Source organism: Paroedura picta, chromosome 16, assembly GCF_049243985.1.
Source record: "Paroedura picta isolate Pp20150507F chromosome 16, Ppicta_v3.0, whole genome shotgun sequence".
Lineage (NCBI taxonomy): Eukaryota > Metazoa > Chordata > Lepidosauria > Squamata > Gekkonidae > Paroedura > Paroedura picta.
Window position 1 is genome coordinate 12,348,219 of NC_135384.1, and position 17,989 is coordinate 12,366,207.

Below are 17,989 nucleotides of genomic sequence, written 5' to 3' on the forward strand. Positions count from 1 at the left end.
TTTCAAAACGTACACATTTTTCTAGAATTAAATGGGTAGCTTAAAGAGAATTGGAGAGGCAGAGCATATTCAAAACCTTAAAGCTAGTTAGGAACGCATACCCTAAAGGAGTGGTTGTTGCTGTCTAAAGAGGCAAAAAAGAATATAAAATATACTCTTAATGCTTGCTGAGAATGTTTTTTTTTGGTGGGGGGGGGTGTTAAATGGTGTGTGATTCTTTAATAATTGTGGTTGAGAGATAGTCTTTGGAGAAGAGAGGTTCTGCTTCCAGTTCTCAAGGATGCCTGAATCTAAATTGATGCTTAGTTCTTAGTCTGGGGAAGAGGGCTTGCACTCGAAAGCTCACACTTTCAACAAATCTTTGTTGGTCTAAAAGGTGCTACTGGACTCTGATTATATTTAATCTGAATTGCTAAACAAAAGAGACCTTTTAATATTCTTGAGCCTTGGGGCCCTCAGAAATGGACCTTGGGAAGAAAAAGTCTGTTTTGGAGTACAGCTACCAGGGAGGCTGCAAAGAGGCTTTCTGGGTATGCCGAATCAAACTGATTTAAAATTAAGAGGACAAAGGACTAGGGTGCCTGGTGGTAACATGGCCAATGTTTTGCTTCTCTGTAGGGTCCCGTATTCATGCTTGGATTTGGCATGAAATTAACCATTCAAAAGCTCTAAGTGGTGAATGAAGCATTCACAGAAATCAGCCTGGTAGAGCTATCTTAAATATTTTTCAATTTAGTAAACTGCAATTTATTCTCAGGCATCCAAGACAGGCACTTAACAATAGGGCCTGAACGCTCTTTAGCCAATTTGACTCTTTAATGGCCAATTTGACTCTTTAATGAAACAGTACTCCAAAAAAGGAGGACCCCAGTGGCCAGTTTCCTGGTCCAATCAGTCAGCAATATAGGACTCCAAGGGAGAGGACTTCCAAGGAACTCACCACCCTGTATGTGTGTTTGGGAGCGCTACAGCCTATGAAACAACAGCCGTTACACATAGAACAAGATAAGTGATCAGGACACTGTCTACTATTCCGTCCTATGTATGCAGAGTCCCGCTGTGAGATTTTGTGTAGCTCCAGATGATGCTTCCAGTCTATAATCATGTTATAGAAAATTCGGTCTGGGAAAACTAACATATAGAGGGTAGGATTGGAGACAGCCAGTGAAATGAGGATAACCTGTGCAGTTTGGCCATGTTCATACGATACCATTTTTTGCTTATACCATATTACGTTAGATGGTTCAACAAGGAATCTTAAATTACCATTTGCTTATGTGAGTTTATTAACTAACTTAAAAAAAAAACACCATTGAATAGATCAGAGTAGGATTCTGTGGACACCAGCTGAGTATTATTCTCAAAAATCTTTCTTCCACTCAGCCCTACAGGTAGCCTGAAATTGGATACTGAGAGCAAAATGCTCAATCTAACCTCCACATCTGAACTCTTGCTGCTGGGATTTTCAGATATCCGAGAACTCCAGATTTTACATTTCTTTGTATTCTTAGCAGTATACTTGATTGCAGTGACTGGCAATCTTCTCATCATCATTGCTGTAGTTCTCGATCACCATCTGCACACCCCCATGTACTTCTTCCTAATGAACTTGGCTGTTCTGGACCTTGGTACTGTTTCTGTCCTGGTTCCTAAAGCGATGGCCAATTCCCTCCTGAACATCCGGTCAATTTCTTACTCAGGATGTGTGGCTCAAGTATTTTTCTACTTCTTCCTTGAAGGGTCAGATTTTGCCATTCTTACAGTAATGGCCCACGATCGGTATGTCGCTATCTGCAGTCCATTGCTATATGAGACTATAATGCACAGAGGAGCCTGCATTCAGATGGCAGCCAGTGCATGGATTGCTGGCACCCTTTTTGCCATTTTACACACCAGTGGCACTTTTGCCATCACCTTTTGCTCCAATCGGATTGATCAGTTCTTTTGTGAAGTTCCACAGATACTGAAACTCTCCTGTTCAGATTTATATCTCATTGAAATTGGACTCCTGATATTGAGTTTTACCATAAGTGGAGGATGCTTTATTTTTATCATCATAACCTACATGCAGATTTTTTCAGCTCTACTTCGAAAGCCTTCTGTGCAGGGTCGGAAAAAAGCCCTCTCCACTTGCATTCCCCACCTCACTGTGGTATCTCTGTTTATGTTCACTGGAATGTTTGCTTACTTAAAGCCTCCTGCTAATGCATCAAATGATCTCAATATCCTTTTTGCAGTGATCTATGCCATATTACCCCCATTGCTGAATCCCTTCATCTATAGCATGAGAAACAAAGACCTGAAGACTGCATTGTTAAAGCTTACTGATTTTAGATACTGTCCCTAATTTAAGAGGATGTAAATTCTTCCCTTTCTTTTTCTTCAGCAGTCACAGAGCCCTGGAAGTGTAAATTTACATTGGGAATATATTCTCCTACCACTGGAAGTAAATGCTATATATAGCAGGAGAAAAGCCTATTCTTTGATCTAGCCCTATATGTTTCTTCTTGTGTGTGTACTATGTACAAATTCTATACATTCTATGCTACAAGTCTACATTGAGCATATTGAGAAGCATTGTTTCAAGATCCAGATAATGCAAATCTGATTAAAATTAAGTGTACTATATATGACTGAGTCCATTTCCAACATTTCTCCACTGCACCACACTGAATCACTGTATTTCCCTACACATGATGATGTTATCCGTTCACTTGTTTCCGACCCTCAGTGATTCTATAGGAAAGTCTTTGCTCTGCGCCCCTTCTTTTAATTGGTTCATGGTCATCTCTGTATCAGCTTTGATCATGTTGAGCCAGCGGATCCTTTGCCGACCACGTTCTTGTTAACTTTGGCTTTCATGGGATTGGGATTGGGACTGGTACCATCAGGATCCCCTCTCCACCTGATAGTAGTAGGAAGGGGAAGTAGCCGATCTTGCCATGACAGTTAGCTAACTAATATTGTCGAAGCTATAGTGTTGTTTTAATGGTTTTTATGGGGTTTTTAAGATGTTGTAACCCGCCATGAGCCACAAGGGAGTGGCGGGTAATAATAATAATAATAATAATAATAATAATAATAATAATAATAATAATAATAATAATAATAATAATAATGGTATTCTCAGCACTTGTTTCCAGTACATAAGAGAGGATTAAAAACAAAAACACTCTCTATAGTTATATTTTATTTGTTTCACCCCTTTATTGAGTCTCTGCTGGATGGTGAGATTTTGATGGATCCAGCCACTGCAGACTGTGACCCATCTTCATACCTGTTGTGGCATTCTCAGGCTTCAGTATCTTCTCTTATGTTTATGTGCTGAGTACTAAATGCGGATGTTTTTGGACATTTGTAGTCCCGGCATCTAGGGGACTGGAGAGGGCAGCACAATCAAAGGATCCCTCCAGTTTGGTACAGTGGTTAGGAGTGAAGACTTCTAATCTGGCAAGCCAGGTTCGATTCTGCACTACCCCACATGCAACCAGCTGGGTGACCATGGGCTCGCCTCGGCACTTGTAAAGCTGTTCTGATTGAGCAGGAATACCAGGGGTACCTTACAGGGTGTCTGCTGTGGAGAGAGGAAAGGGGATGCAATTGTAAGCCACTTTGAGATTTCTTTGGGAGAAAAGTGACATAGAAGAACCAACTGAGGGGACCCTGCTGGCAACCCCTTACCTGGGCATGACTCTTTAAAGCCCTTACCTCAATATGCTCAATATATTCTTTGCCTCAAAAAAACTATAGGACAACCAACAGAAATTTCAGAAATGTAGCGCTTTTACTCATTTCAAATGCTTCCTTTCCTGTTTTCATATATGCTGTTAGGGCTTGGTTATGAGGAACCAACTTGGCATATACAAACTAAAACCTGTAGATCCTTTACCTTGGATTGCCAGGATTTTCAGCCCCCCCCCCCCCCCGCAACGCTCTGAATCTTATCTGAAAGATCATAGATTTTGAAAATGGTGTATAAATCTAAGGAATGTTTGCAGATTAATAATAAATCCAATCACACTTAAGGGTATACGTCAGAGTCCCTTCTTGTTTATTTCCATATTGAATCATGGTATTCCCCTATCCACGTGAGAGGATAAAAAAAAACTCTCTGTAGTCCTAAGATACATTATTTGTTTGACCCTTTCTTGAGACATTAATGCAGTGGTTCTCAACCTTGAGCCCTGACCCCAATTGGGGTTGCCTGGCCCCTTCCATGGCTGCTGCTGCAGTGGCGAGTGGTGGGTGGTAGTGGCAGCAGTAGCAGGCGATAGCAGGCAGTGGGTGGTGACAGGCGAGCTCTCTCTTCTCCATCACCTTTCATCGAGCTGGGCAAGGGAGAGCGCCGATTGGCAAGCATTGCTGGGTGAGAGCCAAGTGAAGAGCCTTCTTACTGGTTGGGGGCCTGCATCTGCATGCTCACGTCCTTTCCCTCCCTCTTTCCTTTAGCTGTCCTTGTTTGCCTCTTTCTCTGTCTCAGTCCATCAGTCATGAAGCAGCTGCTAGAAGCAGCAGGAAGCGCGGCCGCCCCACCAGCAGTAGCCGCCTGGGATGCTCAAGCCAGCCATCTTCGCACGAGCAACAAGGACCAGTCTGGGAACCTGTTGTGTGAGGATTCCTGGGGGCTTCAGTATCTTCAATTAGACTTATTTTCTGAGTACAGAACACAGGTACTGCTGAACCAATGCCTATGACACCGCAGGCAAAGGATCCCTCCAATTCAACCCCACCAATAAATACAGTCACTTTCAGCTTTTGGAATAAAATGGCCACAACTGTATTGGTTACAACTGTAAGAAACTTTAGCATCACATGGGATAACTGGATCCTGACACCAACATATCCATCTCCTAGTCAATGTATGCCAGCTCAAGATGGGGTGGGGGGAGACCATAGGCAAGTTGTCAGATTCCATTAGGATGATCACCACTAAGTGGTTGCCCCTGCCACTTCTGAGGGTACCCTCTTGGAAGCCCCCAAGCTGGGAATAATCCTTGAAAGTGCTCACCTCAACATCCCATTCTTGAAAGCCCTCACCTCAACATCTACAAACATCAGGAAAACTGGATCAGGACCCATGTTGATACCCTCACAGGATGAATCTACTTGCCCTTTTATGTTGGGTCCACCACCAATATCAGCCATGACTTATCATACAAGAAATCATCACTCTGTGATGCCCACCAGTGAGAGGTCTCATCATACTCCAATGGGGCCAACTCCATGGCCAGAACTCTGATCTTAAGTATGTTGTTTAAGTGCCATCCCTAATTGGGATAAGCTACTATTGCTACACCTATCTACACCTGATATCAGACCAACTGAGTCTTTTTTGCTGATTTTACTGTCAATTTTTGTAGCCAACGTTGCATGCTGAGCTGGTTGGGCAATGTGGCACATTTGCCTCAAAGTAGCCCTTCCCAATTCCCTTATCCTGCACTGTGACCCTTCAAAAAGGGGAGCAGGTACAACTTTCACAGGCTGGCAGAAACCCATCCCCCTTGCTGCCTGTGTGAAATGTTCTTCTTTGCTAGACCATCCGGCAATAGTGAGCATTGCCCCGCTGGCTCCCCCACCACTTCTGGACTGCAAACTGGACCAGTGGGTGAGTCAGGACCCCCACCACTTCTGCACATGCTTGGAACCTCTGTGATCAGTTGAGCCACTGGCAAAATACTTGGGACGCCCAAACAAGATGATCCATAAAATCATAAAGCTTTTTATGGAATTCCGCTTAAAATTTTAACAACCCTAAGCCTAACATTAAATGGTTGTGGGATTTGGGGGGGGGGGGTGCATGGTGGCAAAATGGAAGAACTTTAATATTGTGATTGAAATAGATTTTGTTTAAATGTATTTTATGTATGCACACCCATGCTGTGCTAATTATCTCTTTAGGTTCATTACAAGAAATATATAAAAAAAATAATATAGCCGAGGGAAAAGACTTCAGCATCCCTTTGCAGTTACATCAAGTGAACTCCTGGGAGTAAGTTGCCAGGAATTGAAAACAAATGAAGCTCTGAGTTAATCACACAGGCTTCTTGATTATAATTTGACCAAAATTAGCAGAGTACATTGTAGCCAGCCATTTAAGGAATGGCCTGGACAAGTGCACACATGAACTGAAACAGCTGAAGAGAACATTGCGCCAGATCTGCTTTCATTGGTTATATTTTAAATATCCATTGGTCAGCATTGAATGAAGAAATAATATTTGATCATAGAACTTCGGCAGAAATGTAGACCGTGAACCTAAGATGAAATGGTCTGGAGAGCAAACAAGACTCCAAGGTACTCAGTAATACTTGGCATTGGGAAAGCCACGTTTAAGTGTAGAATGACTGCAGTTTCAAAGGTGATCCTTCCAATCCTCTGTGATGTTTTACTATGTTATCCACAAATGCTTTACAAGCATAAAATTGCATCAGAGTGCTAATCACAAACAGGACTCCAAGGTATTCAATAATACTTGGTATTGGGGAATTTGTGTATGATTGCAGAATGAATGCAGCAGTTTCAAAGGTGATCCCTCCAATCTTCAGTCATGTACGTTCAACAAGGTTACGGTAGTAGTTAGCACTAATATTTATATTACTCCAAAAGTAAATATGGTTTTGCAGTTAAACCAACGGTTAGAACTTCATATATGAATTTTAAAAAACTGAAGAGGACATTGCTCCAGACCTTCTCTCATTGGTTATAGATCTTAATTAATTTAATTACCATTGGTCAACATTGAATGAAGAAATAATACTTGATCATAGAACTTCAGCAGAAATGGAGACCAGGAACCTAAGATGAAAAGGTCTGGAGAGCATACAGGACTTCCAGGTGTTCAATAATACTTGGTATTGGGGAACCTTTGTGTGAGTGTAGAATGACTGCAACAGTTTCAAAGGTGATCCTTCCAATCTTCTGTGATGTTATACTATGCTATCCAGAAGAGTTTCATTCATTGAGACATTGATCACCTATGCAGTTTGGCCATGTGCAAACAATCCTGTTCTTCCCTTATTCAACACAGGGTTAGTTAAAAGGCTTAGATGGTCAAGTGCAGCATCTAAAATAACCATTCTCCTTCAGAGGGGGAAGTGACATGTGTGAAAATAATTCATCTGTTATCTTCTTTGGCACAGGAGATGGTGAACATGGACCCAGTTCAGCTAACATTGTCAGAACCAGGGACATGGGAATTCTCTGAAATAGGAATCCATTTGTCCCCTGGATTCTTGGGGGCTATTTTTATTTTTACTATGATTCAAGTGGGAGGTAATTGATACTAACATGTTGTGACAAGTTCATTCAGAAATACCTCTAAGGTGCAGCACGTGGATCCTAAATAGAGTTTTTTCTATTTGGCCTTAGTAAAACCATCCCCCTTAAATCTTTGCTTTAGTTGGAATTAAGATGACAGACAGACGAGAGAGAGAGAGAGAGAGAGAGAGAGAGAGAGAGAGAGAGAGAGAGAGAGAGATTCATTTCGGTCAACGACCAGTACAAAATACAAAACAGTAAAAAACTTTATAAGATTGATTAAAAGTTCCAAAATACTTTATGTATTCAATAAATCCGTCCTAACCCTTATACATATTTAGCCAGGCACTTCTACATTTAATTGCTAGTCTTGCATATTTGGCAATAATATGGGATAAATTCTTATTTTTTTCCAAAAGGAGTTCCTTTAGTTTCCCTTGTCTTGAAGTAGCCCTTAAGTCAGTAAAGATGGAAAACAGTAATTCCTGATGCAATTGATTATAGATACAGCAATCAAAAATCACTTGCTCGGTGTTCTCAATGTTACCGTCCTGGCATAAGCAAGTTCGTTCCTGGGGTGGAAGCTTATTATATTTTCCCTCTACCCATGCTGAAGGGAGAGCATTATAGCGCAATAATGTCAATGCCCTTCTAAATTCAGAATTATCAATATTAGAAAGATAGGGCAAAAGAGTTAATCTATTTAGAAGAGAGGTGTCATACGGTGGATTATTGATTCTATTCAAATCATGCTGTCTTTCCACATCCTGTATTCTTGGCTTTACCAATTCTTTGGCACGGTCAAAACCCAAAGGAATTAAGATAGCTGCCATGAAAAGTGGTCTTTGTAGTGACCACATTTAACTAGAAGGGCCTCAGAATTGGGTTCCTTATCAGTATTTAAGGAATTCTGCACTTTCAGTAAGCATATGGCAGTAGTTAGTACTGATACTTATATAACTCCAAAGTAAAATATGGTCCTGCAATCAAACCAATGATTAGAACTTCAGGTTTTCTGCCCCAATTCACTCTTGACAGAGGGAAGGAAGGGATTGTGTAAGTTGTTCAGAGGGCTCTCCGTATATACAGAACACTGACAAAATATTTATATTTTCACATTCTTTATTTGTACCACAGAATACATCTTACTTGTGCGGTAACATCTCCTAGGCCATTGTGGCAATCTGGATCAGACATTACATCAAGAAGGCATATGGTACTCATGTTTGAGACAACCTGTATTGGTCATAGCCATTCTTACTGGGCTATAGCAAATTCAGCCATATTCAGAACAAGGGAACCCACCAAGGACATGGATAGAACAGCAAGCTGTTTTTCTTTTTCTTCCTTTAATTAGACATTTCATAATAATCCAGCAGAACCCCACTGAGACTGCTTTTGGGAGATGAGTCCTCCAATAGGGGTTGGGATGAACACGGTGCTGAAGTATTTTCTATGCCCACATTAGTTTGGTTATATAACCAGTTTTGGAGGACTTCCTCCGCTGAAGTATAGCAAATAATTATAATTACCTGAAAGTTTCTTCTCTTCTTCTCTTTCCAAGTATTCCACTGCCTTGTTGTTCAATGATTTCTGGCAGGTTTTGTTAATCACTTGACGTTTATGTGGTAGAGGTTGAAAATGTGGTTGCTATTATGTAACCAGTTTTGGAGGACTCTACCCCACTGAATAGAAGAAACTTTCAGGTAAGTCCAATATTTTCTTTCTTTATATCCGTTTATGAAATGTGCTATCAGAACGAAACTTCTCTGAGAGTAAGCACCATTGAATAGGATCTTTGGAGACCTACCGAGAATTGTTTTCTAAAACCTTTCCTCCACTCTGCCCTGCAGGTAACCTGCATCTGGAGAGTGAGAACAAAATGCCGAATCTGACCTCCACATCTGAATTCTTGCTCCTGATATTTTCAGATATCCGAGAACTCCAGATCTTACATTTCTTTGTATTCTTCGTAATATATCTGACTGCACTGACTGGCAATCTTCTCATCATCATTCTTGTAGTGCTCGATCACCATCTGCACACCCCCATGTACTTCTTCCTAATGAACTTGGCACTCCTGAACCTTGGCTCAGTATCTGTCACGGTACCCAAAGCTACGGCCAATTCCCTCCTGAACACCAGGTCCATTTCTTATTCGGCATGTGTAGCTCAGGTTTTCTTCTTCTTCTTTTTCCAAGTGTCTGATTTTGGCATCTTAACCGCAATGGCCCATGATCGGTACGTCGCAATCTGCAATCCATTGCAATATGAGAGAATTATGCACAGAGGGGCCTGCCTGCAGATGGCAGCCTGTGCATGGTTTGCTGGCACCCTTTACGCCATTTTACATACCAGTTGCACATTTGCCATCACCTTCTGCTCCAATAGGATCAGTCAGTTCTTTTGTGAAATTCCGCAGCTACTAAAACTCTCCTGTTCAGATTTATACCTCATTGAAGTTGGAGCTATTATAGTGAGTTGCACCATAGGTGGAGGGTTTTTTGTCTTCATCATCATAACCTACGTGCAGATTTTTTCAACAGTGCTCCGCATGCCTTCTGTGCAGGGTCGGAAGAAAGCCCTCTCCACTTGCATCCCCCACCTCACGGTGGTGTCTCTGAATGTTTTCACTGGAATGTTTGCTTACTTAAGGCCTCCCGCTAACTCTTCATCTGATATCAATATCTTTTTTGCTGTCCTGTATGCTATTGTACCACCACTGCTGAATCCCTTCATCTATAGCATGAGAAACAAGGACATCAAGACGGCATTGGTAAAGCTCTCTGATTTTAGACATTTCCCCCAAACCAGCTGTAGCCAAATGTGTCTATAATAATTGCAAACTATCTTTTCTGCATTATGTTATTGGTTCTGCCTTTTTCGGTATATCAGCTCTCATGTGCCTGCACACCTCCTCAGATACAATGTAACTCAGGAAATGTGCAAGCACACCAAATCTCATACTGTGAATAAAACCTTGTTCATCTTAAAGGTGCCACTGGATTCAAAATCTGATGCTTTACAACCATTCTCACTTCTCTTTGTAGTACACCCTGTCTGTTTCTCTGCAGCAGACCTTCTCTATTATTGCCATCGAGGCCGAAGTTGTAAATGGCAAGGGTAGAAATGTAGAAAAGCAACAATAACAGCACAGGTTGCAACTTCAGATTTTCTAAGGGTCCGTATGTGTCTTTGGTGCCCATCCATCAAATCAGGAAACATTTCCATTCGTTCTTCCCGTCAGTTCTCAAATAAACGCTGCTGACTATGCAGCCGTAAGAAGCCTTGCAAGTGATATAGTTGTGTTCATTTCAAGGATGGCTTTGACAGGAATTTCGTCAATGATGAGTTGTATTATAATGTCATAGATCAGGGGTCCCCAGCCTTTTAGCACATGGGGGCTGTATTAGCGCACCTGGTGCCTAAAGTGGGCCACAGCTTAAACCCAAATGTAACAAAGCTTTAACCGAATAATTTAGATCAAAAGTGAACAGAAGGAACCATGGAGACCAAAACAATGTTGCGATGGTTTTTTTTGCAAGAAAGGGACAGGATGAACAGCAGCAGATGGTGCCTCTTGAGGCAGGAAGAACAGTCTGGGTATAAGGATGACAGTAGCAAACAAGCAGGCTAGAGGGCTGCACAGAAAGAGGTCAGGGGCCGCATGTGGCCCACGGGCCTCAGGTGTGGACTCCTGTCATAGATCTTAGGTCTTTCTTTAAAAATGACTGCATTCCTGCGTATTTCAAGGTGATGTAAAATAAAGTGTTTCACTCTTTCTTCGTGCCTTTCTTAAGGTTGAAACGATCCTTGGAATGATTTCTGGCCCTGGGTAGGGGGAAAAGCACAATATTGATATCTGCCTTCTGTCTTCTTTTCCTGATAGAGTTCAAAGCAGGAGGGTTGGGGAGGGGTTCAATAGAATCAAGGCAAGAGGAGAAAAAATAATTAAGAAAAATCTTCTTGCAGTCAGGAAGGTTGAATGAAAGCCTTGTAAACAACATAAATGACGTAACCCAAAGTTGACTGGCAAAGTGGCATAAGGCCAATCAAGACGCAACACATTTTTTGGCAGTAAGAAGGCCAAAGCTTTATTTGACACCAACTGCAAAATCTGAGGTTTGGGCTGGCATGAGGGGAGAGCACCCATCACAACCATCCAGCTGCTAACATGGACACCCTGGGTACCCCTCCCACTGGGAGAGCAGATCCCTTGCTCCTAGAGTCCCTCCATGGAGAGACAGCCTGCTTGAATGGTTGGCGGGCGACCATCTCATCCATCCACTCCGATTGCCTGGCTCTGAGTGCCTGACCTTCCCATCAGGGTAAGGCTGTGCCCTGTAGTTAGCCGATCTCTTAATGACACTCCCCCCCCCCAAACCTTCAGGTGCCAGTACGCAAACTGGTCCCTGGATCAAAAGCTCTTCCTTGTGCCCCTTTACACCACAGCTGTGACAAAACATATATAACCATTCTTCTGAACCATAAGAACAGGGTGGGTGTATGGGTAAGCTCTCCAAATGGTGATCTGGTGGCAGAGAGAATGGGCTTCCCCACATGGCACTTTAAGTATGCACCCAGGATCCTGCCCATCACACACACACTGAGTATACCTAGCAAGGCGCGCATGTGGTTCAGTGGGCCTAACAAGGCTGCATCTTTCCTGGCCACCTTCCTTAGGCATCAACAACTAGCCTTCTTTCAATTGTGGCCGCATATATTACAGTTACATGAATATATAGATTCGATATTATTACTACTACTATTACTACTACTACTACTACTACTACTACTACTACTACTACTACTACTACTACTACTACTACTACTACTATTATTATTGTAATTCCTTACTTTACTACACAGATGTGTCCTGGGTCTATACTGTGATGGACAAAATTCACAATCGCCACGTAGACACCTTTCTGTATACCTAATAAATAACACATTATAAGTAAGCGCTTATAATTTTTCCCCAAAAAATAAATTTAAATTATTTTTTTGAATATTCCCATATGATCCTTTCCTGGTATGAAGTAAAATCTCTGTTTGTAGGCTGTGTACATATCAAAAGAAGGCAAATGGTGACCCTGTTGTACTCAGCAAAGAAGACTAGCCAAATCCTGAGATCCTCCTTCATATACCTGGTTATTCATATGAGGTGGTGTTGAGCAGAGGCATTCACTGTGGCTTGTGTCAGGTGAGCACAAAAGGCCTCCCTGGTATAATGCTCTACCAGTGATTGCAACTCCCTCAATGTACATTTAATTAATGCCAGTCAAGGTAATAACAGTCTGCAGTGGAAGAAGCTTGCCTTTGAACAGGTGAGATCCCAAAATAGGCTAACTGTGTTTAGGAGCCCACATTTGTATTAGGAAGTAGCAGGACTCCCAGTTCCCCATCCAGGATAGGGAAGGCTGAAACACACTCCAGAAAATTTGCTGGTCTATGACCGTAATTGAGATCTGTCTGTTTGTCACTCCAAGCAAGTCATAGTACCTGCTAGTCTCACATACAGAAAACCATCCAAATACTGGCTTTCACTGCCATCTCTAGAAAGATGTCTGTCAGGCCAAACCTGTACTCCTGTGTACACCTGATATCTGGGCATCCAATAGTTAAATCTTTGCTCAGCCTCATTGTTTTTGCTACCCTTTCTTCACATGTTGAGGGAGGGCCACAGATGGTATTAAGTCATTGGCGCCAACCCAAAGCTTGATGGGAAAGCTCCATTTTGCAGGCCTTGTTGAACTGTACTAGCTCTGACAGGGCTCAGGTCTCCTCCAGGAGATCATTCCACCAAATAAGGGCCAGGACTGAAAATGTCCTGGCCCTGGTTGGGGCCAAACATGCTTCCTTGGGACCAAGGACCACCAACCGGTTGAAATTTCCAGAATGTAGTGGTTATTACTGTGTAAGGAGGCATCACTTCAAAAAGGGCATGGACAAAATTGAGAGGGTACAGAAGACAGAGAAGAGGATGATCCAGGGTCTGGGGACCAAGCCCTATGAGGGACTGAGGGACTTGGGGCTGAGGGACCAAGCCCTATGAGGGACTGGGGCTGAGGGACTTGGGAATGTTCAACCTGGAGAAGAGGAGGTTGAGAGGGGACATGATTGTTCTTTTTAAGTATTTGAAAGGTTGTCAGTTAGAGGAGAGCAGGGAAAGGTTCCTGTTGGTAAAAGAGGATAGGACCTGAAGTAATGGATTTAAACTATGTATAGAACCGTGCCGGCTAGATATCAGGGGTGGGGGAGGATTCACACTTAGGGTAGTTCAGCAGGTAGGGGAGACCACTTAGTGGTAATCATCATAGTGGAATCTGACAACCTGCCATCCCATGGTTTTCACCCACCCCAGCAAGCAGGCTAAGTTGGGCTAGGATAAGGGCTCATGGGACTTATAGTCTATGGACATCTGGAGAGCCACAGTTTGGCCACCCCTAGACTAGGGTATATCATGTGTCATATAGGTCAGATGAAGCCAGGATCCAATGCTGTGCTAAGGTCTCCTGCACCTGTCAAAGATACCTGGTGGAATGAGCTCCCAGAGGAGATCAGGGCCCTGGAGGAGCTAAAACAGTTTTGCAGGGCCTGCAAAAGGGAGCTCTTCCACCAGGCATTTGGTTGAGACCAGGCACAACCAACAACATCTACAGGGCCCCTACCCCGCTCCCTCTCCCCACCCCCAGAAATCCATCAAGGCATTCTGCTGCTGGACCTGTTGTATTATTACTGTTAATGTTGTTCTGTTACCCTGTTATCAGTTAGTATTATTAATGTTACAGTTATTTATATGTATGGTTCTTTGTATAGTTCTCAGTTCTGTCAACCGCCCTGAGGCTTTGGGGAGGGCGGTATATAAATGTGAATAAATAAAACAAATAATAAAAAATAATTTATTCCAGAAGTTGACTGTTTTTGGTGGGGTGGCATTGGAGGGATCCATTGCCTTTGCTGCCCTCTCCTGTCCCTAAGATATTGGGATGACAAATGTTCATCAACACCTGTACACTGTCCTCAGCACATAAGCATGAAGGAAGATATTGAAACCTGATTGCGCTACGTCAGGTATGAAGACGGGTTAGTCCACAGTGACTGGATCCATCATAATCTCACCATCTACCAGTGCCTCAAAAAGGGGCAAAACAAATAACATATATCAGAACTGTAGAGTGCTTTTTATCTTCTTTTATGTACAGTCCCCCCCACCCCTGGATCATAGGCTGATACAATTGTCACTCTATGGCAGTGGAAACTGGGTTATAGATTACAGATTCATATCTGATTGTGATATTTCCATTCGAGAATACAAGTTACAAGCTGATCAGCGTGAAGTATAATAGTTTCAGATGGATAAACTTTCCTATTTCAATCCCCCTCCCCCCAGTGAACATGTATTTGTGATTATTCCCAATATACATACTGTACATACATACTGTATCCTGTTTTCTTCTGCCTTGATAGAGTGAAAAATGAAAACCAAATGAAATCTGACTTAACAATTTTAAATGGGTGACTAGGGTGAGGTACCTGAATGTACTTATTAGGCTGTCTCTGACCATTTATGCACTGGAGGTTTCATGCCGGGCTGCAGGCTGGAGTTTTAGTCGTGGCAGGTTGCCCCACCTCTTCCTGCACCCACACGGGGGAGCATTTGGTACACCTCATCCATTCCTGATTTGTGCACCTGCACAGAAGCTGGGGCAGTGAAGTTCCCAGTGCATAAATGGTCTCTGTGTCTTCTTTTTGTCCTCTCAAGAAACCTTCTAAGAGAAGTACCAGTGGCACCAATACCTAGGAGGGCTGTACTCTAAATCTTTACTGGAGTTCCCTGCTTGAGATACATTTAGATCACTAAGAAAGTCCCAACATTTTCAACTCTCACAGGAGAGAAGGGGAAACCCAAATCTAGTTTTATCAAGCTGAGCATCAGAGGTGGGGCATCTGCTGGGGCTTCAGGCGGGGCTTACTGATACCAGACCCTGCCCTGATACATTGTTTGATAGTTTGCGATTAGCACATCACTTTCAGCAATAACTCGTGGTGGTTTAAAACAGTAGACATAATGCCCCCATTAAAACTACACAACCCAACAAATACCTCCTCTGCCTGAGTGCTCTTCCTTTACCTGCAGGTTTGCAAGTGTTCCATCTCATATCAGCTCCCTGGACTGACCATCATTCCAGGAAAGAATCTGCAGATGGGGACACTCCCAGATACACACGCCTCATAGTTCCATTCAGGAAATGGCATGCAGGTGACTGAGGGAGTGGCTGGGAGCAGATAGACAAAGGATGCACAGGCATGTGGGGGTATGCTGGAGGGTATAGAGATCATGGTTCTGATGGACATAGGAAGAGAGGGGCACTCATGAGTACTCTTCACCCAAAGGCAATCCAGACATGAACTTTGCTCCCATTTCTGCAGCGAGAAATTTTTTTACAACCTCTTGTAAGAAAAATCACTTTGACACAATATCTGAGGTATATAAAAAATTATCTCCACATTATTCAACCCCACTTTTGTAGAAGAGATTTGCTTGCAATGATTTTTGGAAAATCTCCTAGGGCAGAGAGCTTCAACAGTGCAGTCTTGAATTCTTTGTTTCTCATGCCGTAGATGAATGGATTGAGCAAGGGAGGGAGAACAGAATAAATGATCGCAAAAAGAAGATTCCGGGCTTTTAAAGCATGTCTCTGAGGCCACACATAGGCAAAGATCCCAGTGCCTATCACCAAAGACACCACAGTGAGGTGGGGAAGACAAGTGGAGAGGGCCTTTCTCTGACCCTGAACAGAAGGGATTCTAAGCACGACTGAAAATATCTGCATGTAGGAGACAATGATGAAGACGAAGCATCCAAGTGCAAAGAAAGCGCTAAACACAATAATACCAACCTCAACCAGATATATGTCAGAACAGGAGAGTTTGAGTATCTGGGGAACTTCACAGAAGAACTGATCGATCATGTTGGAGCAGAAGGTGATGGCAAAAGTTCCTCCAGTGTGTAATAGACCATAGAGTATACCTGCAATCCATGCACTGGTGGCCATCTGAATGCAGGCTCCACTGTGCATGATGGCCTCATATTGCAATGGACTGCAGATAGCAACATAACGATCATGTGCCATTATGGTTAAGATGGCCACATCTGAAACTTGAAAAAAGAAAAGGAAAAAAACCTGAGCTACACAGGCCGAATAAGCAATGGACCTGCTGTCCAGGAGGGAATTGGCCATAGCTCTGGGTACTGTGACGGACACTATGCCAATATCCATAAGTGCCAGGTTCATGAGGAAAAAGTACATGGGGGTATGCAGGTGATGATCAAAGGCTACCGCAATGATGATGAGAAGATTGCCAGTCACTGCAGTCAAGTATACGGCCAAGAATACAAAGAAATGCAAGATCTGTAGTTCTCGGATGTCTGAAAATTCCAGGAGCAGAAATTCAGATGGAGAAGTAAGATTGGGCATTATGCCCTCAATATCCAGTTGCAGTCGGTCTGTGGAACATATTAGAGAAACCATTTTATATTCGCAATGTCAATTAACAATTATTCTGGTTTCTTACATCATCACCCCAGTCTATGAGACAGCCCTGCATTGAATTGCATGTAAAGAACCAGGGATATTCTTCAACAGGGACAAAATAGACAGGGGAATAGTTCTCTCACTTGCTGTCATCAGACACAAATCGACTCATAATATACTGAAGTGCTCTAATCTTATCCAAGTTCCATGCTTATAGTTTCTGGCCACTTGATTGCTAATTTCTGTTTAACAGAATTCAAAAGGCTGTATACAGGAAGAAGAAATCTATTTATATTCTGTGCTTGGCAAATTACTCCCAAGGGTTTAGCTCACTTATTTAGCTCACTCATGGCTGAAACCCTTTCTGACTTGCCGTAAAATTTCTTCTACAATTGCATTAAACATAAATTAATATTTAATATAGTCTGTGTCCCAGTATATGACATAAGATTAAAGTCATGAGAGAAAAATACACACCTATTCCTGCAAGTCAAGGAAGAAAAAACGCCAAAGTTTAAATCCTCATATCCCAGGGTAATTCTGTTATCAGCCCCTTATCTACACAGATACCTGGACACCAAAGAACAATACCTCCAGCCCTTCTGGGATTAAGATCCAGAAATTCACTCCTACAGGGTAGGGTCCTTTCAAAGAAATTGTCACAAAACACTAAATTTGGTAGCTGTTGCCAGTGAAAGCTGGAGTATTGTACTCAGAGAGAAGCCTGCTGAAATCAAGAACATCACAAAATATAAGTAATATAAGTAATATAAGTAAATCTGTTTTAATGAACAATGAGGATAACAATAATTTATTCATGGTCATAGACCAGTAAAATACAATATAAAAAACACAAGGATAACAGGTAAAACATGGACCTCTGGTTAATAGGACCCCCAACAGAGGTCCATAGTCCAAGCAAGGTTTCAGGTCAACATGACCCAAACAATGAATGGAACAAAGTCACACATAATCCAGACATGCAGACTGATTCTGCAGTTTTTAAAATTTATTCATGGTCATAGACCAGTAAAATACAATATAAAAAACACAAGGATAACAGGTAAAACATAATAACGATAATAGCAAACCTATTAGGCTAAATACAAGATAAAAAGACACACCATAGAAAGCTAGTAGCCTAAATACAATAGTATGAACTATTGTTATGCCCCCATTCTCTTCCCAAGTCC

The 17,989-nt window shown here is 42.3% G+C and overlaps 3 protein-coding genes across 3 annotated transcripts; 2 read left to right on the forward strand and 1 right to left on the reverse strand.

Moving 5' to 3' along the window:
• The first annotated feature begins 1,420 nt into the window (after positions 1-1,420).
• Positions 1,421-2,347, forward strand: LOC143825253 (olfactory receptor 14A16-like). Its single transcript, XM_077313277.1, has one exon. It carries the CDS (start codon positions 1,421-1,423, stop codon positions 2,345-2,347), a length of 927 nt encoding a protein of 308 aa, XP_077169392.1.
• A 6,780-nt stretch (positions 2,348-9,127) lies between these two features.
• LOC143825254 (olfactory receptor 14A16-like) lies at positions 9,128-10,093 on the forward strand. Its single transcript, XM_077313278.1, has one exon. It carries the CDS (start codon positions 9,140-9,142, stop codon positions 10,091-10,093), a length of 954 nt encoding a protein of 317 aa, XP_077169393.1. The 5' UTR covers positions 9,128-9,139.
• Positions 10,094-15,773: 5,680 nt separating this feature from the next.
• Positions 15,774-16,739, reverse strand: LOC143825255 (olfactory receptor 14I1-like). The gene has a single exon (XM_077313279.1). The coding sequence runs from the start codon at positions 16,737-16,739 to the stop codon at positions 15,774-15,776; it is 966 nt and encodes a 321-aa protein (XP_077169394.1).
• Between the last annotated feature and the right edge of the window lie 1,250 nt (positions 16,740-17,989).

Excerpts from the sequence above, each read along its gene's own strand:
- LOC143825254 (XM_077313278.1), top strand. The coding sequence starts at position 9,140 with ATGCCGAATCTGACCTCCACATCTGAATTCTTGCTCCTGATATTTTCA.
- LOC143825253 (XM_077313277.1), top strand. The coding sequence starts at position 1,421 with ATGCTCAATCTAACCTCCACATCTGAACTCTTGCTGCTGGGATTTTCA.
- LOC143825255 (XM_077313279.1), bottom strand. The coding sequence starts at position 16,739 with ATGCCCAATCTTACTTCTCCATCTGAATTTCTGCTCCTGGAATTTTCA.